The 25,883-nt window shown below is 45.2% G+C and overlaps 1 protein-coding gene and 1 pseudogene across 1 annotated transcript; both read left to right on the forward strand.

Annotated features, from left to right (window-relative positions):
• Nucleotides 1-4,144: 4,144 nt before the first annotated feature.
• LOC136538871 (uncharacterized) lies at nucleotides 4,145-8,070 on the forward strand. The gene is made up of 3 exons (XM_066530810.1): nucleotides 4,145-4,371; nucleotides 7,287-7,324; nucleotides 7,776-8,070. The coding sequence occupies exons 1-3, from the start codon at nucleotides 4,296-4,298 to the stop codon at nucleotides 7,887-7,889; spliced, it is 228 nt and encodes a 75-aa protein (XP_066386907.1). The 5' UTR covers nucleotides 4,145-4,295; the 3' UTR covers nucleotides 7,890-8,070.
• Nucleotides 8,071-9,702: 1,632 nt separating this feature from the next.
• On the forward strand, nucleotides 9,703-24,173 carry LOC136538872 (CDT1-like protein b; annotated as a pseudogene).
• The last annotated feature ends 1,710 nt before the right edge of the window (nucleotides 24,174-25,883 follow it).

The raw sequence follows: 25,883 nt of genomic DNA on the forward strand, positions 1-25,883 counted from the left end.
TCCTTTAGCTTGATTAGTGACATGATTAAATGCAAGTACTTTCTTCTTTCACCACAGCCATGGTCCTTCGGCGCCCAAGCCGTCGTTTGCCCTTCACCTACGCTTGGTCCTTCGAAGCCTTTTTCTTGCTATCTTCACCCTCACAAGCCAATCCAAGTCATACCATGATTTGAATCAACAATAAGCATACAATGAATTCCATGAAGTGAAAACATCTTCGTCAACATTGATTTCATAGCAAGCTCTTTAAAAGAGACCATTATATATGCAAGACCTCATGTCTTATATACCAATTCAAATATGCCTGCTTTCATATGAACCATAGATGTCCCATAATATATAAGCCATTACTTGAATTTCATTTCAACACAATATGGAACATCATCAACTTAGCCTTTGTGATTGAACCATTGATACACTTCACATGATATAAAAACTCATACCTCAAGTGTATGTAATATAATAACTTACCTGTTCAACACTTAACAAACTTGTTAGTATTTTAATCGTGTTGTCATTCAATCGTTCAAAACCCATTAAAGGGCTAGATGCACTTACACCGTCCCAACAGCCGATGGAACATGACTTGCCGTTGCTAAGAGCCGGACGCAGCCGCTGCTCTCATGACAATGTTATAGGGGCATGGAGGAGGGTATTGAGGGCCAGGAAGAGGATAGAGAGATGGACTCCATGGCCGGGAGGCGCACGACGGCGAGCCTAGAGATGACGAGGTAGTACCGTCGTAGCAGTGGAGGGAGTAGCGAAACGGGGTCGCGGAGGAAGGAGGGTTGAGGAAGAGGCAGAGTGCGGCGGTGGGGTCCCACGTGGCATAAGGCTGTGCGTTTGCGCGTGCAGCCATGTGGGCGGCGGCGGCCGGTAGCTTCCCAGAGCTTCCCATGATGGTCGCATGGGCCTGGAGTGGGCTTTAGGTTTCATTAACTGATGGACGGTTGCTATTCATTTGGATGGAAAATCCAACGGTCCAATAAAACGAAAAAACCAAAAAAAAAAAGATTACACACTGGGGACTCAAACTCGGCCGTTCAAAACAACTCTATCCTACATGGACCAACCACCACGTCCCGGTCACGTTCCATTTAAAGGTGGTACGCGTTCCACTAGTTAAGGAACAAGTTGAAGCTGTGTACTCCCTATGTCCCATAGTTTTTGAAAGTGTCGTACCACATACCACGTTCCATACGTTTCGGGAACTTGGCTACTAAGGACGCACCTATTTGCAAGTAGGTCATCTTCCAAAGCTATTTCAACTCCAACCTTCTAAGTTTGACATAATATATACAAAAAAACACCGAGATTTATGACATCAATTAGTAACATTATAGCACCAAGATTTATGACATCAATTAGTAACATTATATAAAGTTTATAGTGTGCTTGTCTTTTTATTCTAAAAAGGCCAGGTGACGAAATGCAAGGAAACCAAACGGCCCTATAAATGAGATAGCGGATGGTCAGTTGCAGTTTCATACCATAATATGGCCGCCTCTCTGGCTGAAGCTACCAGCCTAGGATTGAATAAGACAAGCAAACTTGGAACTGCTTGATACCTGATGCTGGTGACACCTGCAGACAAGTAGTACGATAGAGACACTGTTGAAAAAACAAGGCAAGTGAGGGAATATAAGTGAAAGCGCGACAAGGATATATTTTTGCCTTCTCTTGTGTTAACAGCTAACGTTTTCCTTTAGAGAAGAGCTGAATTGTCCGTGGACCCCGGTGATTCATCTATCTATTAGGGACCGTCGGTATCCTTTCATTTAGAAGAATTCAAATCTACTTAATAAATTAGGTTATTTGGCTTAAAATTTGACATTCCGTCACTTTTTAAAGTTCACGTATAAGGCCATCTCAAATTCATAGGATGGGAGATGAAAATTAATTCTATACATCATCATTCTATGTTTCTACCTTGCAACTAATAACACGCTCTTCAACTCGCTCCCCTACGGTAAAAATACAACACATAAGTACTCCCTCCAGGTCGGTAAAAGGAGTCGTTTTGGATAAGGTTTGGGTAAAACATTGGGAATATAAGTCATGAATAACTTTTAAGTTGTTGAATTGAGAAATGTGAAATCCATATGAATAGATTTGTCTTGAAATGTACTTTCATAAAAGTATACATATATCACTTTCCAATAAGTATTTTTATAAAAATAAGAAGTCAAAGTTATGCTTTGGAGACCATGTCGCTGTAAAAATGACTTCTTTTACCAACCTGGAGGGAGTATCTCTCTCGTATAGCCAACAATAATATATAAATATAATCCATATACAATCATATTAACTTAATTAATATATGTCTAAATTATATTATTAAAATAAATTCAATTTCAAAGATCCAAATGGAGCCATAGTATTCCATTGTTCAAAATTGTAAGTCACTTTGGTAAGTCAAAATTCTCTAATGTTGACCAAGTCTTACAACACCAAAATACTCCTAGGTTCTTTCCATGCAATATGTTTTAGAGTGCACTTAAATTGTATTGTAGATGCTAATTTTATATATATTTCTATAAATTATATATTTTCACTTACATGGTTAGAACATAGCTAAAATCTACATACAACACCTATATTTATACCTAATAATAATATTAAAGGGAAAATTTTCTCTCCATCCAACTTTTTGTCCGTTGCCTCCCGCATTTTCATCCACAAACCTTGCATAGAAAAACAACACTAACTAAAATAATTTAGGTTTGTGTAGCCTCCGCTTCTGCCTCCCGCACGTCTCCTTTCCTCATGCGAGTCTCTTTGGTAAAAAAAATAATAAAATTTTCATCCTTCCATTTTTTCCGTGTCCAACAAGGCCTCTTTTTATCGGCATATATCTTGTGTGTTCCTGCCCGTCTCTTTTAACCTCACAAATATGCACAATAATTAATTTTCAAACTCATCCTTTATAAATTTTATTAAGGTACCGGTATTAGACCTATCATTTAGAGTCTTAGAATAATTTGATTTAATTAAGTATAAAATGGGTCAATCCTAATTAAATCCAGCCCATTAAATCCCACCGCAACAAGTAATATGAAACATGCGCCTCTGTTGACTTTTTTTTTTGAGAAGAATGCGCCTCTGTTGACTGCAACAGTGCAACGTGTGCGAGGCTGCTCCAGTGTAGCCGAGCCTAATCAGGAGGCAGGAGCCCGAGGAGGCCGGCGTCGGTGCGGTGTGCACGGCACATGGGCTGGAGAGCTCACAAATTTGCACTACACATCCCTCGGCCTCCGCCGATGGGCCGGCCGGGCTGTGCGCTGCATTGGCCACTGGAGCTCTAGCGATTCTCTCACGGCCCGATGTGCAAGTTAAGTTGTTCAGTGTTCACGGTTTAAAAAAAACCTTGTTCAGTGTTCACTGAAGTTACACTTTCTATACGCTGAAGAAGCCATCAAGTCGAAATGCAGGTCCCATTTAAGCTTCCACCGGCTCCAGCTTCACTTATGCACGCACTGTTCAGGCACGGTTCACATGAGCTTTTTTCTCTCTCCTCTCGTTCTCTCAGAGAGCCGGTGAAGAAAAAAAAAACTCTACTGGCTCTGTGAGTGGAGAAGAAAGGAGAGTGAAAAAGAGCTCATGTGAACAATACATGCGTTAGAGAAGAGAAGGTGGAGCTAATCAGCTTGTTCGCTTGTTGGTTTCAGCCAGCTCAAACCAGCCAGCCAACAGTGTTTTTCTCTCACAACAAACCAGCACCAGCCAGCCCAAACCAGCTCCGAAACCAACCAGCGAACAGGCCAAATAAAAGCTCTACCAAACGGGGCCGCAGTCTCCTGGCCTGGCCCAATTCCCAGGTGGTCAACCCAGGACGTCAGTGAAATCAACTGAACAAAAGGATGCCCACCGAAGCTAGCCACAATAATCGATTGCTACGGGTAATCTTTCTGGATTCTGAAAGTTACATAAATGGAAAATGCACTACACAGTGCGTACACACGTAGTAAACTTTGACGCTTTAATAATTGCTTGGGCTACAATTAAACTGTGATGACAACTTCTAGTCCAAGAAAACCCATCCTGGCAGTTTCTCCAGTAATACTACGCTGATACGTGCTGAAGAGTACCAACCGCAACCGGACCAATTTCTTGCGGCTCCAGATTGATCCGACGCCGTCCGTTACGAAAATAGAACAGCTTGTATTAGGCCTCATTGATTCTCCGAGATTGACCATCATAAAATAAAATCATACTCCTCCTATCTGAGCAAACTGCAAACACGACGAACCCAACCCGGAAGAACCCGGCCGTCAGAGGATCAGCGCGAGGAGGTGATGACGAGGAGCAACAACTACATGGCGCAGGTGGGCGCCGGAGTCGCCGTCGGCAGCTCGATCGGCGGAGCCGTCGGTAACCTCCTCCACTTTTTAATTATATTATATATTTAAAAAAACCTTACTCACTAAACCCTACACCTCTATACATCCGTGCTATCTACTCGATCTAGTTCGGTAGTGCCCATGCATCGACGTTTGAAGTATATCAGCGTGCGATGTCAGGGATCTTCTCGAGCTATAACATGTTTAGGAAGTAGTACTAAATCGATGCTCTTGTTGGAGTTTGTTTGCCTAATCGCTTGTGCTTTAAGGGTTGTCACTGGTTTGGTATATATGCCGTGATTTGGTGAATTTGCTTGTTAGGATTTTTTTTTTCTCGAACAACACACGAGAGCTATGTGCCATTTCATTAAGAGAGAAAAGATAGTACAAAAGTCCGGTTAAAGACTAAAACCCCAGCCAAGAACACACTCCCACACTTCTAAAAAAAAGGCCTATATATGCGCCACGGACACAAACACGACCTCGACCAAATACCCCCTAGACCTAGGCTGTTGGGGCCTGCGACCTCACCAAATGCTCCAGCCATCCCCCAAATGTTGATCTCATCAGACACTGTCTGAAGCAGCAAGTAGATGTTGGGTCTAGCATTCTCAAAAAACACAAGAATTTCTGTGCTTCCATACTTCCCAGGAAACCAAAATAATTAGTGAGTTAAGTCCTTTCCTTATCCCCTTCAGGACTGCGCTCAGAGCCCTCTTCCACCATAAAGAAAAACGAGTCTCAGAAGCTGAGGGAGTCAGGTCTGACAGATGAAGAGGTTGGAGGATCAGGGACCAAATCTGTCTTGTAAAAACACAGCCAACCAATATATACTGAATGTTTTCCTCCTCCTGATTACAAAGAGGGCAGACTTCATGATGAGGCAAGCCTCTTTTGGCAAGGCGGTCCGCAGTCCAACATCTATTGTTGATGGCTAGCCAAATGAAGAATTTGCAACGGAGAGGCGCCCAACTCTTCCATATCCTCCTCTAGGGAGCAAATTTAATAGTTCCTACAAAAAATGCAGCATAGGCCGACTTGCTGCTATATACTCCATTCTGTGAGAGTTTCCATCTTATTTGATCTGGAACTTCTTGCTGCAAGATAACTCCCTCAACATGATCCCAAATCCGAAGATATTCCAATAGAACCTGAACTGAGAGAGCACCCTTGATGTCTGCAACCCAACTTCGATTGACAAGAGCTTGCGCAACTGTCCGTCTTCTAGTTATCCTTTTAGGGATGGCCTTGAACAGGTTGGGAGCCACTTCCTCTATAGTTTGTCCATCAATCCACATGTCTTTCCAAAAGAGGGTGGAAGCACCATTTCCCACAATATGGTCGACTGCCATCTTGAACAATGCCTCGGCATTATGAGGAACCTGAATTTGGAATCCAGCCCAAGGCCGAGAAAGATCCGTTTTTTGAGCCCACAACCATCTAACCCGTAGTGCCCAGCCAAGGGTTTCTAGATTAGGAATCCCCAATCCTCCATACTCTAGAGGCCGTTGTACTCTTTCCCAGGACACCAAACAATTGCCCCCATTGGCTTGTTCCTGACCCTTCCAAAGAAATCCCCTTCTCCTCTTGTCAATGGCTTTTAACACCCACTTTGGCAGATCGAGAGCCATCATGGAATAGATGGGAGTGGCCGATAGAACTGTGCTTGTTAGGAATTGGGGAATTTGCTGGTGGTTGTCAGGAATTGGGATGAAAAATGTAGCATCTACTACCTGCCTTTGCATTGAGAGTGTTCGCCTACACGGCCGTGTAGACCGATTACTCGGCGTGTAATCGCTACTCGGTAGCCGAACGTGCAGTTTATGCCATAAACGGTAGGTTACACGGGATCGCCGTGTAAACGGTAAAAAACGGCCGTGTAATCAGTCTACACGGCCGTGTAGGCGAACACTGGGTAATATTTTGAAAATAAAATATTTTCAAAATATTACCAATGTTTATGATGTGTAATAAGTACCATTAGATTAGTTGTGGAATATACTTTCATAATAAAATTATTTGAATATACAAATATTAATATTACTTTCTACATACTTAGTCAAACTTAAAAGAGTTTGACTCCTCGATAAGCGAGATGTGCACTTATTTTGGGATGGAGGGAGTATTTTATTAGGCACTTAGGCTATTAGGTCTAGCACTTAGGTTCTTAATTCTATATTATTGGACTAACCGTTGTTGTGTAATTCTATATTATCTATGTTATAGGAATATATACACAGGTTATTATAGTTATTTTTACAAATAAAGTAAAAACGAGTAATCCGTGTAAAATCGTGTACACGCCGTGTACACGGTCTAAACGCTACACGAGACCTCGCCGACTGTCTACCGTTTACCGTTTAGGAAAACATTGGTTTTAAGTGAATGACTTCTGGTGTCAAAAGTCGCTCAATGCCACTTTGGAATGTACCGCTTAGTTTGGAGTTTGGTTTAGTTTGTTGATTTGGACTAAATGACAACGTTTGAGATTGATTTTGTACTTTGCTCGTTGGGATACCAATCTTAAATCTTAACAAAGGATTGGATATGGTCACACAGTATTAGGCTACTGGTCTCTGTCATTCTTACTTGGACAGTCATTGCTTTTGGTTTTTGTTGTATGGCAGAAAAGACGCTCCTTTGGAAAGTCTTAATACTTTTATTGATATACTTTTTTGTGGTGCGTCTTAGAGGACCAGTATTTCTACGATTGGTAGCTATACATGATTGGCTTCTTTTGCTTCTTCTGTGCAATAACTCGCCTGAAATTCTTGATTGCTTATAGTTCTAGGCTGTAGCTAGTTTTCTCAAAATGCTCTTGTGCCTACCTGCTTCCTAGGATATGAATATCAGGAAAATAAGTGTCATATTTTGTTTTCCTTCTTTCTGCTGCCGTAGGATGCGAGTACCAAGTTAATAATTGGCATAATGTTTATTTCTACGCAGGTGCTTGCTATGGAACTTTTGAGGCATTCAGACACAAGGTATGCATACAGGCTGTTTGCTTTTTCTTATATTCAAAACTGCTTTCGTGGTAGTGCTCTATTTGATATTTGATTCCCCGTTTCAGTATTTGCTTTCGTAGAGTTCTGGATGAACATCATTCATAAATTATTACATATTGATGCATCGAAACAGTAGGAAGCAAATAATTTGATTGTCCTGTTCAGTGTTCAGTCATTCAAGATGCAAAGGATTTATCGGCTACTGAGCATAACACTACTTACCATGATGCTACTGATGTTTTTTTTCCCATTAAGACAGTCTTCATTGTCCATTTAACTAAACTTAGTGGAGACTTGATTTATTATCAAACCCATGGCACAATGTAGCTTTGTTACTTTAACTAACAGGACAAAAACATATCTGAAATAAAATTTAGATTTTTTTTTTTTTTTTGTGATGAGTGCTAATCAGTCTTATTCTGTTCCACAGATCCCTGGGTTGCTAAAGATCAGATACATTGGACGAGCCACTGTCAGCACTGCTGCCCTTTTCGGGCTTTTCATGGGAGCTGGTAGCTTGATTCACTCTGGGAGATCCTACTAGTCTGTGTCGTCCGTTTCTGAACACGACTCGGTCGATAGGCTTCAGAAGAGGATTCTAGTTTTTGTGAGCACTGCCCTGTGTGGCCTCAGAGGACCGTCTGTGAAACCATTTATTCGATGTTTATGTACAGGCTCAGGGTTGGAGAGAAACAGTCTATTATTTGATATGCGTGCTGGTCCTAGTTTTTGCGTGGAAATAAAACAAAATCCATCTCACTGTCTTTCTCGCTGGATGAACCAAAAGCAGCTCAAAACGTCATATACGATAAATGAATACACCATTTTCAATCCAATAAACTCCAGTGGATGGTCAGCAAAGTGTAACAGCCCATACGAACCCCATGTTAGCAGTCAATGTGGGAGCGCGCCAATGGTCACATGCACCCAAAGCACTTCTGTTCTGCAGGCCCCAAAAAGCATTGGCAAGTATTCTGTAAGATACTGATTGTGTGGTTGGGGTGAAAAAATGAATTCAAGGCCATTAGTAAGCAGTAAGCACCAAAAACACCGGGTATGATAAATTGTGATGAACCAAAAATAAAATACTACAGTTCCTAGTCTAGCATGGGCCCACTACCTTTGTGATATAATCCCTATTCTGTATGAACAGGAAAATGTTAGTGAGTTGAATTGGAGAACATTTTTTTTTTGAGAAACGAGCAAAATATTTGTGCAGACAATGAAGAGGGCAGGGGAAACCAGCTAGTTTTTTTTTTTTTGAGAAAACCGGGTTGCATTTTATTGATTCATATAAAATATTACACATACATCCTTACAAAGACACCCCTGAATAAAATAAAAATTACATCCTGGTCCTTGCAAAGATCTCCCGGTCGTCTTCGTCGCCAGAGAACGGAGCCACCACTCGACGTAGAAACGAACGCCGAGCTTGCAGCTTGAAGCCGAATCCCACCTCAACGAAGAAGCTTCCAAAGAAGCAACATACGGTTTTGAAGCTACATCAATCGTCACATAACAAGATGTGCACCTTAAACGCTGAACGCCCGAGCAAATGATGGCCAGTGGCCATATCCTCGCCAAGAGTACGGGATCGGACGCCACAAGCACCGCCGGTGACCCCGAAACACCCAGCGACAAAGCAACCCTAGGGAAAGCAACCAACCTGATTTCTCGAGCAGGGAAAAAACAAATCCCACAGAACCATCTCCGGAGAAGGCTTCGACACCTCCACTGTCGCCGGAAACCTCCTGTAGGGACAAAAGAACCGGACGGCAATAGAAAGCCACCGGGACCAACACCACGTCCCTCATCTTGTCCGTACGAGGAACCATGCCGGAGGTCGTCAGAGACCAAGCCGAAGCCGCCGCTGAAGAAGGGTACGGGGTAAATCTTACCTAGATATAAGCTAATAAGGGAGAGTATGTACACCGGCCATCGATCCCGCGACTCCTCTCCACCTCCGGTGCCGGAGCGGCCACCTGAGGCGAGGAGGAGCCGGGGAAATCGACGCCGGGATCCAAATCACCTCGCTTTCGCCTGTGGCAGAGGGGAAAGAAAGGTCGAGAAGCAGCGACAGGGGAAACCAGCTAGCTAGAGGTTCATGGGTCGGAACGGGAAGCAACCGAACGAACAAGTGGGCTGAAAGCGTGAAGCAAGGAACGGCCCATGTGATTCGTTAGCGCTGACGTATAAAAAGGGCCCAAAATATAGCCGTTGGGCTCGTGTTGGGGAACGTTTGCTTTGCTCCACCTTTTTTTGAAGCGCACCGTTCTTTCTTTATTTCGGCTTCGCATTCCCCCCCCCCCCCCCCCCCCCCCCCCCCCCCTCTCCCTTCCGCAACGGCGCATGCTCGCCGCTGCCGGCCGACTCCCGCCGCGAAATCCTGCGTCTGAAGCGCCCATTCTCGGACCTCCTCCGGATCTGAGACGCCGAGCGCACCACGAGCTCTAGCTGTGGGTAAACTTTGAAGATCTGGTCTTCTGTTTACTTGTGCTTTAGGAATTTTATTACGATGCTTTCCTTTCTTCTGCCACTCTCCCACGTGCCCTCCGGCGGAGTGTTCGTTTTGCCTCTGCATTCGCAAGGCGTTGGTTCGAGTTGCGGTGGTTTGTGTGGTCAGCTGTTGTGTTGTGCTATGTGGTGGCCTGGTGGGTTAATGTCTAGGGTTTGGCGTAATTTGTGTGCAGTTCACTCAATTTTTTTAGTTACTACGCTAGTTGTTTCCACCCGATTTCTGTATTAACTTTTACGGAGTGATAGCTAGAATTTCACATTATTTTAGCGAACTCCATATTAGATTGTAGGTATCTCTGTTCACCGTTTTATTTTTTTGAGGCTCCCACCGAATTTTACATACCTCACATTCTTGCCACCAAATTCTGGTGGATGTAAAACCCCTTGATTTTTCTTGCACGGATTGGTCCTAATTCATGTATATTTCCACGAGTAGAGAATTTGTTATTTTTTTGGTAAATATTTTTTATTGGAGTGATTGTGATTAGATGGTTGTGAAATACCTTGGTGGTGTTACTAGAGGATAGAGGTATGAGACCGTATGACTGTGAAGTTGATGTTTGCTAAGTTCACCCATGTTCTTCTATGAATGTTGGATTTGTGTTTGATTTAGTTCGTAGCATATTACTTATAATCCCATTATTGTAGTGTAGGGACCTGAAAATGAGTGAGGGGGATGCTACTCAGCTTGACCTTGAGAAAGGATTACCGCAAATGTCTAATGATGATGATTCGAGTAGCCCTGCAACTATGCACAAGATGAAAGTTGACACAGAAGATGCTGGAAGCAAAATTGAATCACCCACTCCAGAGAAGCTTGAATCTAGAAGCAAAGGGGTTGTTGTGAGTTCGCTGGCAAGGAATTTACTTGCAGAGAGGTACAAAGACAGATTTGCAAATCAGTTCGTGGAAGATGAGGGTGACACAGATGATGAAGACTATAATGACAGTATTTCGCCTGGTGTGAGCCGGTCTCATATTTCAAGAAGCATTGAACTTCTTGAGAGGTGAGCCGCTTTTAATTTCATCTCAATATCTCATGCATATTTGTGCTTCCTAGCCATGATTATTCACCTTGTCTTTCTTGTTCACAATGGCAGACACAAGGATTTACTGAATCTTTTTAATAGAATGGAGAGTTCTATAAGGTTGCTACGCCTGCGGAAGAGGATGGCTACATTTAATAATATTGCCACCCAGGTGGAAATACTCACAAAAAGGTAATAACTAAAACAAAAGTATATGTGTAGAATATTTTTTATTCGTTTGTTTGTTACAGTTGGGTGATAACCTTTCTGCATTGCAGGAAGTCATCGTACAGTCATTTGGCTCAAATGAAGCATTTGTTTCCAGAAGCAATCCAGATTAAGAGGATACTTCTACATGATGAGAAAAGCCTATGCATGTATGCTGATATGGAAATCATACTTGTAATGGATGTTGTGGAATGCACAAGTCCTGATCAGTCTCCATCCATGGGCAATTTGCATTTTTGGATACTCATCATAAGGTACTAAACTTAATTTAAATCGGCCCTCCTTAGGTAGTTGTTCATTAGTAGATCTTCACTGTTTATTATTTCCCCTAGTTTGCTTGGAGCACTTCAACTGAAGTAGGCCTTCAGCATGTCTTTTTTTAGGAGGTGACTCATGCACTTTCGATTTTATTAGTCTCTAGGCCAGGATAATTCACTCAGCATTCTAGTCGGAATTGTTATTTATGCAGGGCACAGACATTCCGGAGGCAATCTTACCAGAACCCTTTAACTCGAGGTCCAGGGGCCAGTTATATCTTGAGGCATCACAGAATGGGCATGCTGCTGAGCCACATCTGCAGGGCACAACTGAATTCTCAAATGCTTCCCACTTTCCACAATCTTTTCCAAGGCTAATGTCCCAGAAAGTCATTACTGATGGAGCTGAAAAGACTCAATTGCTACCTGATCCAACAAAACTGAGCTCTGTGAGTGCTTATGATACAGAAGGAACAAACAGAAGCCCTAAAAAGCAAGACAAACATGCTTCAGTTACAGTGAACTCTGAAATTTCTGTTACTCCAAGTCGTCATTCGATCTCTTGTTGTCAAAAGGGTACGCCAAAACAAGAGACCTCAGAGTCACCATTGTTGGCTCAAACACCAGCAATGCAGTGTTGGTCCCTCGGCTGCCCTGCACAGGTAAGCAGTAAGCTTACCAGCACACTCACTCACTATGGCTAGAGGTAGAAGAAGATATTGAGAACAGCTCACACACACACAGCACAAGCCCAGTGCTGGTGAAAGCTCTGCTTCTGGATGTGGCAAACTGAACCGCCTTTACTGAGTTGCAGTGGGAAGCTATATATACAACTCTACTCATCTTATCCTAGATTCCTAGTACACAGATATGCCAGACTGTCATGCTGCTACAATGACTAGATGTGACAGCAGGACTGACTTTGACGCCTGCCCCTGCTGTGGCTACAGTGTGGCATGGGAGCCTTTCGGCGCCTGCCCCTGCCGCGACTACAGTGCAGCAGTAGGGGAGCCCTTTCGGCGCCTGCCCCTGCAGCGCGTATAGAGGGAGAGCAGCAGATTACTTTACATGCAGACACCCAAAAGGCCATTGCCAACTTCACTTGAGAAACTCGAGGCCACATGTGGACACATTTCTGAACCACGTTCAGCCAGTTCTGCCCGCAGATCACTAAATACATCTTTAAAATTTGAAGGAGGAAGCCCTTCTTATCATGATAGAATGGAACATGAGGCTACATCTAAAAAGGGAATTTTCTCAGAAGACTCATCTAGTTTCAACAAGTCATTAGAGGTATCTTGATTTCCATCCATCACATAGAATTGTATTTATCTTTTTGTGTATAGATCAGCACATAATTACATGCTACAAGATCAGAGATGCCATTGTGAATATCATAAACTAGAAACAAATGCTTGTGCCTGGATTGCTGTGAAAAACCTAGCACGCAACACGGCAACAGAATAACTGTGGATAGCTATTTCTGCATTTAATTGTGCAATTAAGGGAACATGAATACACAACGGTTCAATAATACCTAGAATGTTAGCAGTGCAGTTGTTCATGCTGTAGAAACAAGCCAGCCATCGGACTACTAATAATCCACGATATCTTATTCTTACATAACTTGAAATTTTATGCGCTAAGGCACAGTGGTACCAGGATGACAGTTTCTCTTTTTGCCTGTAGAAATTCACTATAGAAAAAAGTACTCTTAATTTTCTAGGTATGGCATGGTGTATGACTAATAGATTTCTTGCTTCCTGCCCTTTTTTTCTTTTATTGTAAAAGTTGGAAGACTTGAACAATTCTACAATGTTCATTTGTCTATCGGTTATTTCCTGACCATATGACCTTTTTCCTTGAAGGAGAATGATCATGTCTTCTTTAGTGATAAAGACAAAATCAATCTGGCAGACCCAGTGGGTACCCAGGAAAAGATGGCTTCATTACGTTCCACATTTGACATTGTCTGCGATATTTCTCATTCTACCAAAAATTCGCTAATTACAAAACATGAACTTTTCCACAATATTCTTGCTAACAACTTGGAGGTAGAACAGATGGGTAATGATGATCAGTATAACAACTCCAACTTACACTTGTTATTTTGTGAGCAATGCTGATTATATCATCTTCTTTACTTATAGGAGAGGTAGAAGAGCATCTGCATATTTTAGAGGATCTAGCTCCTGATTGGATATCTAAGAAGGTGATAAATGGAGGAGAAATACTTTACAGGCAAGTTTCATTTGGTAATACTAGCAAGCATCTGTTATAGATGCCTTTGTAGGGCGTCAGTATAGGCGTCGGCCCAGGCCCAACCGTGGCTAAGGGGCTGGCTGATTAAGTTAGGAGAGGAAAGGGAGGATATTTAGGAAATCTATTTTGGTTTGTTAGGAGTGCACCTATTATATAAAGGGCACTTAGAGATTGTAATAGGACTTATCGAAGAAGGAATAAACCTCCCAAGGTGGGTGGGTTACCTTCGACGGTGGCTGCGAGCGCTTCTGCCGCTGCCGCCGGCGAACCTCCCGCTGCACCACTTCCTCGCTATCCCTTGCGCTCCAATTCTCAATCCAGCCTTCTACTCCACTCTCCCCTGCGATCTTCCCATCGTACCCGTCCACGCCGTAACAATTTGGTATCAGAGACCTTCATGGGTGCATCGATCACTATGTCCGCCACCCAAGATCCTGCGGCCATGGATGCCAAATTGGATCGTATCTTGGGTCAGCTCACCACCATCACCAATCGCCTCAACTCCCATGACTAGCGGCTGGCGCGCATCGAGTCCGGCAAGGCCGATGCCGGCAAGGGCGCTGCCACGGATGACGTTGCGGGTAGCGGGGATGACATTCGCGCCGGCAGAGACAACAACCGCGACGGCGGTGATGCTCATGACGACGACGTGGATCCGAACCGCGCCTGGGAGGAGTTCCGTGCGCGGACTCTGTGTGACCGCGAGCGGTTCCTGGACCCGCGCGATCGTTTCGGTCGTCGCGAGACGGGTCGCATCGATCGCGACTCTGTGGCCAGATACGGACGCGATTACAGGGGCGACAGGGACTTCGAGCGCGGCCCCTACGCGCGTGACTGGGGCGGCTACGACCGTGATCACGGTCGTGAATTCGTCCGTGATTTCTATGGCTTCGACCGGGACAGGGCCGGCCGGGAGTTCGATCGCGGCTTCGACTGGGACAGGGGGCGGCCGGGAGTTCGATCGCGGAGGCCGCGACTACCGTCTCTTCGATCGCGGCGACCGTCATCCAGGCGACGTCGAAGGCCGCCGGGAGCCTCATCCACTACACCACAACACTAATATAGCGTCACATGTGTGTCGTTATAAATATACTAATACCATTGAACCGTCGGTCGGTATAGCTAGTCTACAGACTAAGTGTCGGCAAATGTACCTTTTACATCGAACGATCGGTCGGTATAGATATTTGTGTGTACTGTCAAACAATCAATCGGGACATATCAATAAAGAGGACGAACCTTTGGTCGCTATAGCTCTCAAAAAATAAAGGAGGCCCAGAAAACGTCAAAAAGGCCCATTCGTGGAGAAATCCTAAGGTCCAAATACCACGCTCTCCAAACCCTACCTCTTCGTTGCTCAGTCTCCAGCTTCCCAACTCCGCCGCCTCTGTCACCTACTCCTGCGCCCTCCACCAAATCGCCGCCGCCCAAATCCGCCGTCGCTGCCGCCGCCCAACTCTCACCCGTGCTCTTGATGTCCTGCCCTCTGCCCCTCTCAGATCCCGCTCGCGGCTAGCAGCGCAGCGTGGCTCGACCCGGCGGCAGCTCCCGGTGGTTCACACAGCCGGCGGCGCTCCGTGGGTAGCTTCCTCTCCCGGTATCGGTTCCCGTCCTCCTCCCCCTCCCGGATCCTGCACCATACCTAGATCCATCGCAGGCAGCCCTCATCGTTGCCCACCCTCCATTCTGTGGATCTCGTGCTGCGTCCTCGACCTCGCCAAGACCTGGTCCTCCGCTGGTGCTCGGTCCCCTCCAATCTGCCGCCGTTCGCAGGTTTCTGTGCCGACTGCTCCCTCTCCAGGCTGTGACCGTGATGCACGTCTTCCTATCCCTCCCCTCTCAAATCTGTAGGCCTTGTCTACATCCTCTATCTGGTGAATGCATTTTGGTTTGATTGAATAGCTTCTACAAGTAGATAGGCCAATCACTGATGTGTTTAACAGAAAGATTTTGGTCTGTCTAGAGATTGCTTTTCTTCCTTTCATAGTTCATACTACTACGATATCTACTGAAAGCCATGAGAACTATTGAGCAAGTCTGTCCATTTGGGAAAAATGATAATGTCTTTGTTTTACTTTGTTTCTTGCAGCAAGTGTCACGTTACAAGTACTAACTGAGTCATCGATACATACCTTGTATTAGATTTATTTTTGTGAACTTAAGTTATCATCAGTGCATATGAATTGATATCATTGCAACCTTATGATATGAACATATAGTATGATATTCACTATGCCAAAACTGCAAAAAGAGGACACCTAATTCGGTGTATCTAACTGACGCTTGTTGTTCCATGCAGGCATGAGTTACTAGGTTTGTTTCAGAGAACCAATTTGTCAGTTCTTAAATTAGATGGCTGCAGCAGGCTTTGATTTTGTCAGTATTAGCTCTTCAAGCCTTTCAACGCTTTGGATACCAGGTCTTTGTTCTTTTACCAAAGTTGTATGTTAAGATGTTCCTGCAATTTATTTGCTATGCAATTCTCTAATCTGTTATGAGGACCATATCTATTTCGAATTGAGTTATTATCAATAAAAAGTCTTGTTCAGTGATGGTCCAACAACTATTTAAACTGTTGGTGTACAAATTGAACTTCTGATGTATCATTGAAGTGTTTAACAGAATGTTGAATAGGGAACATATCTGCGCATGTGTTGTTCTTATATAATCTACAAATATGAGGATAACACCCGTTTATTGCATTAGAAAATATCAATTCTCATGTACCAACTACAAGCTAACCTCACAGATCGGAATACAGTCCACCTTAAGTGAAAAAACTAAGTTTGAGAGGCTTGCCTTTGGTATTTATTGATTATGATATACTAGCTGTAAATGTGTAGGAATTAGGAATCAAGAAATATTTCAAAAAAAATTACAAAAAACAAAATTATAACGTTGTCTCAGCCTTGGTCAAGTTAAACTTGTATGCCTGACTATTTGGTTCAGGTAATATCTCTTCTCATTACTCTTGAGTCTTGACTGCTGAGCTCAAAGTCCCATGTTTTTCCTAAACAAATTGCTCTCTTGTGTCAGTGTTCTTGGGTCTTGGCTCTAAGTTTCTGTTGAGCTAACCTCACAGATCGGAATACAGTCCACCTTAAGTGAAAAAACTAAGTTTGAGAGGCTTGCCTTTGGTATTTATTGATTATGATATACTAGCTGTAAATGTGTAGGAATTAGGAATCAAGAAATATTTCAAAAAAAATTTTACAAAAAACAAAATTATAGCGCTGTCTCAGCCTTGGTCAAGTTAAACTTGTATGCCTGGCTATTTGGTTCAGGTAATATCTCTTCTCATTACTCTTGACTGCTGAGCTCAAAGTCCCATGTTTTTCCTAAACAAATTGCTCTCTTGTGTCAGTGTTCTTGGGTCTTGGCTCTAAGTTTATGTTGAGCTAACCTCACAGATCGGAATACAGTCCACCTTAAGTGAAAAAACTAAGTTTGAGAGGTTTGCCTTTGGTATTTATTGATTATGATATATTAGCTGTAAATGTGTAGGAATTAGGAATCAAGAAATATTTCAAAAAAAAATTACAAAAAAAAATTATAGCGCTGTCTCAGCCTTGGTCAAGTTAAACTTGTATGCCTGACTATTTGGTTCAGGTAATATCTCTTCTCATTACTCTTGACTGCTAAGCTCAAAGTCCCATGTTTTTCCTAAACAAATTGATCTCTTGTGTCAGTGTTCTTGGGTCTTGGCTCTAAGTTTCTGTTGATATTAACGATGTCATTTGCCTTCCGTTATTCTTTTGTCGGTGTGCTTTCAGAAATTTACTTAGCCAAGAACAACGAAAAACTTTTGATTCTATGATGCAAATACAACATCCAGTGGGAAGTTAACTGCAGCAATTTACTTAGCTTGGGCTCTATAAGATATATTTTAGAAAGCATATTTTAGTAACGACTTGCCTCAAATAACTTTAAACTCCCTGCATGTGTAACTTATTAACCCTTGGTCTTTGGCTATTTGCTTATATTCATTTTTTGTTTGTTTGTTTGTCTATGGGAAGTTAACTGCAAATAATACCTGACATAGCTTTCAAATACACTTTATTATCTGCATCCAATTAACTTATTTTCCTTTAAACTTTACAGCTATTTCATTTGTTCATAACTTTTTGTTTATTTTTCTATGAAAAGTGTGCCTGGTTGGATTTGTTTGACCTCTTGGTGTTTATATACAGGTTAGTAAAGCTAGCCTGTAAAGGCATCAAGTAAAGAGCAGATCACTTCAGGTAATCCAGCATTGGCCAACAACGAGGTGCTGACCAAAGAAACACATTAGGAGATTACTTAGACGAAGATCAGCAATGGCCAGGGTAGACTCCCTCTCACTTGCCATGCCAAAGCCCACATTGCTTATTCTATAAAAATCATTTTAGCTCATGTTTGGTAGTTCTTGCATTATAGTACGAAGGTACACTCAAGAAGGACATGTTGCTAGCACAAAGGTGAATATCCCCTTTTTTCTCTCTGAATCCTACATTACTTTGGTAATGACATGCTCTATTTGTTCTCCTCTTTCCCTCTTTCTGTACAAAACCTTCTTTACCTGATCTGATCCACTGCGGGTGGGGGTGGGATTTGCTGTTGCAGCTGCTGCTTACTTGGGGATAGGAGTTAGATGATGGATGTTGCCTAATTCATAATAGCAGTAGATAGATTATGAAATCTGTGCAAATCTGCTGTTCATAACAGAAAATGGATAGTTATGAAAATATTATCTTGATGATGTACTGAAAGGAAACTATAAATTGAATCTAGAATAGATTTGTGTTCTTAGTTACTGGACTTGTCTTTTTTTATACTGGTTATGGTCATGAACTTATATACTCTTCTGACCTTACTAATATGTGCTATGTTGGTCTTGTAGCAGGGGAGGAGAGGCGTGCACCCAAAACTCATTGAAGCGGCTGGAACTGGGGTTAGTGTACACATCTTTGAGATGTTAAGTTGCTTGTTCAATTGCATATGTGCATATAAGTATATGTGGTGTATGGCCAGCTTTGTGTTGAATTTCAGATAATACATGAGCTGAAAATAAGGCAGCACACACTAGTAGTTGGAGCTGAAAAAAAGTTTTGATTTTTTTTTCAGTTGGAAGGGCGGGCCTGGTGCAAGCGGTAGAGTCTTACTGCCTATGACCGGAAGGTCCTGGGTTCGAGTCGCGGTCTCCTCGCATTGCACAGGCGAGGGTAAGGCTTGCCACTAACACCCTTCCTTAGACCCCGCACAGAGCGGGAGCTCTCTACACTGGGTACGCCCTTTTTTAAAGGCGCTAGATGTAACGTGATTATTTTGTGTCAGCAAGCAGATCAAACATTTTGTGAGATGGAGATGAAACATCGATGGATGCTAGTTGCTTTGGATGATATAGCATTTTGTAAAGAACTGCTTGGGGATGGATGCTAGTTGCTTTGGATGATGTAACATTTTGTAAAGAACTCCTTGGGCATGTTAGCTGTGAGGTGTGCAAGCTAGACTTATGTGTTGTGAAGAATATTGAAATTTGGTGTCTCATGTTACTGTGAGGTGTGCAACCCAGCATAACTATTACATGTACCAATTGGCATGAATGAAATCTAAGCTATGTCATTGTGACTCGATTTTGTGTCTCATGTTGAATGTGACCTTGTATGTTTCATGTCTAAAAGAATACTGTAATTTGGTTAATGTGAGATTAATAATGTATTTTTGCGTCATGTGATCTATGCGTTGGATTGTTGGTTGGTATAAATCCCTTTAGCCTTAAACTGTTGGATGGTAAAACTACTATATGCCATCAGCCTATTGGTCGGTATTGCTTCAGCATTTTGTCAGACTATCGGTCGCTAAAAGTATGTCGGTCGCTATAACCCTATCCCTATGCCACTTTCAGCGGCAGTAGTTAAGTGTCGGCAAAGATCTATACCGATCGATAGTGCGTCGCTGTATCCACCTATAGCGACCAATGGTGCATCGCCATTCTGGGGCTGTGGTGTAGTGATTGCCCACCCAAAATTCCATTTCCTAGCTTCAATGGCGAGGCGGATCCCTTGAATTGGCTCAATAAGTGTGACAACTACTTCCGCGGGCATCGTGTGCCAGAGGATGAGAAGGTGTGGATGGCGTCATTGCATCTGGATGGCATTGTAGCCGAGTGGTACTATCAGATGGAGCGCGACTTTGGGATGGTTTCTTGGCCACGCTTCGTCGAGTTCGTCAACCTTCGCTTCGGGCCACCCATCCGCACCAACTCTGTTGGTGAGATCAAGGCCCTAGTCCGCACGGGCACTGTGGAGGAGTACTCGTGCCGCTTCCTCGCCCTGCTTTCGCGTTGCGACAACCTCGCCACGCGGACGACCATTGATCTTTACACCGGTGGCTTGGGACAGCCGCTCGCTGCTGATGTGGAGATGCAGCACCCTGTCAATCTACAGCAGGCCATGGGCTTAGCACGGGCCTATGAACAACGGCAAGAGCAGGCCTCCACCGTTAACAGCTCGGCACCACCGAAGTCATCCACTCGCCGCGCCTTGGCTTCGACCAGCGCTACAGGCTCTGCTGCTAGTCTGCAGGACGGCAAGTCAGAAGGGATACGTTCTCGCTTTCGTCGTCTAACACCGGCCGAGATGCAAGAGAAGAGGCAGAACGGGCAGTGCTATTTCTGCCCGGAACCATACTCCAAGGATCACAAGTGTGCGGCGAAGGGCGTCTTCCTCATGGAGCTTGAGGAAGGCGAGGACCCGCTCGGCGATGACATCTCTAACTTGGAGATCTCCCTACATGCATTGACTGGCCTCGGCCATGCTATCTCTATGATGTTACAGGTGACGATCGCGGGTGTTCCACTCAAAGCGTTGGTTGATACCGGCAGCACGCACACCTTCATCCATATGGAGGTGGCCGCTCACCTGGGCTTGCCAGTCTCGTCACGTGATGGGCTGTCCGTGTTGGTCGCGAATGGTGATCGTGTCTGTAGCCCCGGCATGTGCCTTGCCATGGAGGTTCTCATCTATGAGGAACCCTTCTCCATCGACTGTGTCGCCCTCGACTTGGGCGGCTTTGACTTGGTTCTCGGCGTTCAGTGGCTGCGCTCTTTGGGGCCTATCGTTTGGGACTTCGACGCCCTCTCGATGGCCTTTTGGTACCGAGGGCGTGCTCATAGGTGGACTGGTCTGGGCAACAAGGCGTTGGCTGCCCATGCTATCGCTGATCCCCGAACTATATTGGAGGAGCTGCTGCTGTCCTATGTAGACATCTTCGAGGAGTCGCGCGGGCTGCCTCCAAGCCGATGCCATGACCACCGTATTCACCTCGTTCCTGGTTCCCCACCGGTGGCTGTGTGGCCCTACCGCTACCCACAGCTCCTCAAGGATGAGATTGAACGGCAGTGCGATGATATGTTGCAGCAAGGGATCATCCGGGAGTCGACTTCGTCGTTCTCCTCCTCGGTGCTCCTCGTTCGCAAGCAAGATGGCAGTTGGCGCTTCTACGTCGACTTTCGTGCTCTTAATGACAGCACCATCAAAGACAAGTTTCCTATTCCGGTGGTTGATGAACTCCTTGACGAGTTGAAGGGGGCTCGTTTCTTCACCAAGATCGATCTTCGTATCGGATATCACCAGGTGCGCATGCACCCGGACAACATTGCCAAGACCGCGTTCCGGACGCATCGCGGTCATTTCGAGTTCCTCGTCATGCCCTTCGGTCTCACCAACGCGCCTGCCACCTTCCAAGTACTTATGAATGACATTTTGAAGTCATATATCCGTTGTTTCGTGCTTGTATTTTTTGATGACATTTTGATCTTCAGTTCGACATGGGCCGAGCACTTGCAGCATGTGCGGACTGTGCTGCAGCAGATGCGCGTGCACCATCTCTTCGCCAAGTGCTCCAAATGTTTCTTTGGCGAACTCTCAGTCGGCTACCTTGGACACATCATTTCGGCCGCTGGAGTTGCTATGGATCTAGCGAAGGTCGAGGCGGTGGAAGCTTGGCCGCGGTCGACGATAGCTCGCGCCCTCCGCGGGTTTCTCGGCCTCACATGATATTATCGGAAGTTCATTCGCAGGCTATGGTGGTGTGGCTGCGCCCCTCACGATGCTTCTCAAGCGTGAGGCGTTTTCCTGGACACCGGCAGCAGAAGAGGCCTTCCTAGCGCTCAAGAGGGCGTTGACGTCCGCCCCTCTACTTCAACTGCCTGACTTCGACAAGCGCTTCATCGTTGACTGTGACGCGTCAGGGGCTAGTTTTGGTGCAGTCCTCCACCAAGGAGATGGTGCGGTGGCCTTCTTCAGCCGCGCTGTGGCGCCCCACCATGGCAAGCTTCCAGCCTATGAGCGGGAGTTGATTGGTCTCGTCAAGGCACTTCGTCATTGGCGGCCTTATCTCTGGGGACGTGCCTTTACTGTGAGGACGGATCATTGGAGCCTGAAGTTTATTCTCGACCAGCGCCTAACGACGATACCGCAGCACACTTGGGTCACCAAGTTATTCGGATATGATCTCTCAGTTGAGTACAGACCAGGGAAGCTAAACACAGTGGCGGACGCATTATCACGCCGTGATATGGACTCCGGTACTGTGGCTGCATGTGCACTCTCCGGGCCTTCGTTCGCCATATATGATGTCCTGCGCGCTGAGATTCAGCGCGACTCTTAGGCCCAGGAACTCCAGGCGCAAATCATTGCTGGCACTGCGCCTGATGGCTGGGCGATGGTGGACGGTCTACTGTTGTACCAAGGACGTCCCTTCGTTCTTGATGAATCGCCACTCTGGCCGTAGCTATTGCGTGAGGCTCACACTGCCGGTCATGAAGGCTCGCAGAAGACACTCCACAGGCTGCGTGCATCCTTCTACAATCGACGCACGCATAGGCTGGTTCGAGACTTTGTCAAAGGCCGCGCTGTTTGTCAGCGTAATAAAACCGAACACCTGCATCCCGCTGGTCTTCTTCAGCCACTTCCTGTTCCTGAACATGTGTGGAGCGACATCGCCATGGACTTTGTTGAGGGCTTTCCGCGTGTGGGCGGCAAGTCCGTGATTCTTACTGTGGTTGATCGCTTCTCCAAGATGGCGCATTTCATCGCCCTGAGTCACCCCTACTCAGCTAGCTCCGTCGCTCGTGCCTTCTTCGACAACATTGTGCGGCTGCATGGATTTCCATGTTCTATTGTGAGTGATCGAGATGCTGTTTTCACTAGCAATTTTTGGGAGGAGCTTTTCAAGCTGGCTGGTGTGACCTTACTACGCAGTTCCGCATTTCATCCACAGACAGATGGGCAATCTAAGGTCACTAATTGTATCATAGTTATGTACCTGCATTGTTTAGGCGGGGATCGGCCTCGTTCTTGGTTGCAGTGGCTTCCTTGGGCGGAATTCTACTATAATACTTCCTACCAGTCTGCCTTGCATGCTACACCGTTTGAGGTGTTGTATGGCCGGTCTCCACCATCGATGGTTTCCTATCTTCCTGGGTCGGCTCAGGTGGCTGCAGTTGATTGCCAGCTTCGTGACCGTGATGAGTTCCTGCTGGACATTCGTGATCGTTTGGTATTGGCTCAGGACACTATGCGGGAGATCCATGACAAGAAGCGCCGGTTTGTGCAGTTTGCTGTAGGTGACTGGGTGCTGCTCCGCCTTCATCACCGCACAGCTGTTGGTATTACTCTGGCGGCCTCCTCCAAGCTAGGGCCGCGGTTCTTTGGACCCTATCAAATTGTTGAGCGCTTGGGCGCCGTGGCTTATCGTCTGCGTCTTCCGCCGAAGGCTCGTATTCATGATGTCTTTCATGTGGCGCTGCTGAAGAAGTATGATGGGGATCCTCCAGACGCCATTGTTCCTCTTCCATCCACGCTTCATGGCCGTGTCATTCCTACTCCAGCTGCAGTGGTGCGTGCTCGCTTGAACCGGGGTTGCTGGCAACTTCTTGTTCATTGGGAAGGGCGGACTGCGGCTGATTCTACTTGGGAAGATATTGATGACTTCAAGGAGCGCTATCCAGCATTCCAGCTCACGGACGAGCTGTTTGTTGGGGAGGAGGGAAGTGTTATAGATGCCTTTGTAGGGCGTCAGAATAGGCGCCGGCCCAGGCCCAGCCGTGGCTAAGGGGCTGGCTGATTAAGTTAGGAGAGGAAAGGGAGGATATTTAGGAAATCTATATTTAGGAAATCTATTTTGGTTTGTTAGGAGTGCACCTATTATATAAAGGGCACTTAGAGATTGTAATAGGACTTATCGAAGAAGGAATAAACCTCCCAAGGTGGGCGGGTTACCTTCGACGGTGGCTGTGAGCGCTTCTGCCGCCGCTGCCGGCGAACCTCCCGCTGCACCACTTCCTCGCTATCCTTTGCGCTCGAATTCTCAATCCAGCCTTCTACTCCACTCTCCGCCGTGATCTTCCCATCGTACCCGTCCACGCCGTAACAGCATCCTTTTTTTGTTTTTAGATTTTCACGAAATACTGAGATATATTTTCTTTTCATTTGCAGCATTGAACCTATAACAGATCAGAATTCAGTTCGGGAAAAGCTTGTAGAAGCGGTGTGAGGTATGGGATAGCTGGGATTGGTTCAAAGCTGAAGAATCAGCCTCATACTACTATGTATGTAACACTAACGGAACCCATCAAGCAGCCACATTAGCTAATTATCATCATGGAACCCTCTGTATTGCTCATGTCTTATTCGATTTCAAATCTATTATTCTGTTGAAACTGCTAATGTGCTAATTACATGCTTAATACTGAAATTGCTACAAGACTTAAATTCGCCTGAGTGTAATTCTGCTTAATATTTCACAGTTCTGAACTGCTCAGTGAGCTTTCTGTGGAATATTTCAGTCCCAAGAACTCAACGTTAGAATGTGTGGAATTGAACTGCGCTTTGGCATATATGCTCACAGTTCTGAACTGCTCAGTGAGCTTTCTGTGGAATATTTCAGTCCCAAGAACTCAACGTTAGAATGTGTGGAATTGAACTGCCCTTTGGCATATATGCGATATTTATACTATATATAAGTTATACTGGCACATGCTTAGTACGTTACGATTCGCACCAGCCGTGATGTTAAGCTCTGTAATACTGGTGTGACGCGCATTGCTAGCTTCATATGCTCTATTTATTCCATATGCTCCGTAATACTGGGTCATTGCTCTTCTCACAGTGCTGGATCGGCCCGGGAGGTACCCGCTGCGGTTGCACATGCCGGGGCGGAGAGCGGACGCCATGTGGGAGACGAGAGCGCGACCAGGAGGAACATCGCATAGTAGGCTGAGTGGCCGCTGGAGCTCCGGTAGTGATCATCTTTGCTTGCCTGAAGCACCCTCTTCACTCTGTTTTTTTTTTCTTATCTGCTAATCTGCTTGATGGTTTGAGCAGTTCGTCGTCGTGCATGGGAATATGGGATTATATAGTGGTCTTTCCGTTCTCTTGTACATGAGAATCCATATCACGTGTAGTATCCGCCCGCTCCCAGCGTTCCAACGCATTGTTTGCATACGGCGCGCCATTCCCTTCCTGACTTCCTGCCGTGTAGCTGTACGCAGTGGTGCGTGTTGACACGCTCCAAAGTGTGGTCTTCATTGTGCCACGCAAACGTCTCGTGCGTGTCCATCTCTATTTTTTCTTTTCTGGTTATCCTTTCTCTTTTCCCTCAGTGGCTCTACTCCATGACCCTTCACTCCTGACATCTTGCCGTCTTCGTTCAGCGCCGCTTCCTCCGCTCCAATGATCGCCGCCTCGCCTTGATTTGGTCCACTTGCCGTATTAATTTCGGTTAACATCGTCTCTATCACGATCCTCTCTTGACGCTTGCTTGCTAATATGTCCAAGTGCTAGCCCTCCACGGTTCCTCAGCCTATGTCTTCGTGTCCATCATTCACCGCTTCTGGTCCATTGCATATGAACTTCGTGCTTAACCTTCTCCATTGACGTCCGCTGCTATGACACGCTCAACACCTGCGCACCCACAAGACAAGAGACATGTTGCACACACTAACTCACGCCTTGGTTAATCCGGCACAAACTGAACCAAAGCTCGACCATCTCTTTGACATCATCACTCAACATATGGACACATATCAACCATTTGTTCTCATATATATATCACAACATTGAAATTATTAGTGCATGGCTCTGTTCGCTTGAACTTATCAGCCATGGTATAATATTTTTCTCTCACAACAAATCAGCTTCAGCTGGCTTATTAGCCGCAGAAACCATCAACCGAATACATACGGGAGTGGTTTAGCTGTCTTAA

Source organism: Miscanthus floridulus, chromosome 2, assembly GCF_019320115.1.
Source record: "Miscanthus floridulus cultivar M001 chromosome 2, ASM1932011v1, whole genome shotgun sequence".
Classification (NCBI taxonomy): domain Eukaryota; kingdom Viridiplantae; phylum Streptophyta; class Magnoliopsida; order Poales; family Poaceae; genus Miscanthus; species Miscanthus floridulus.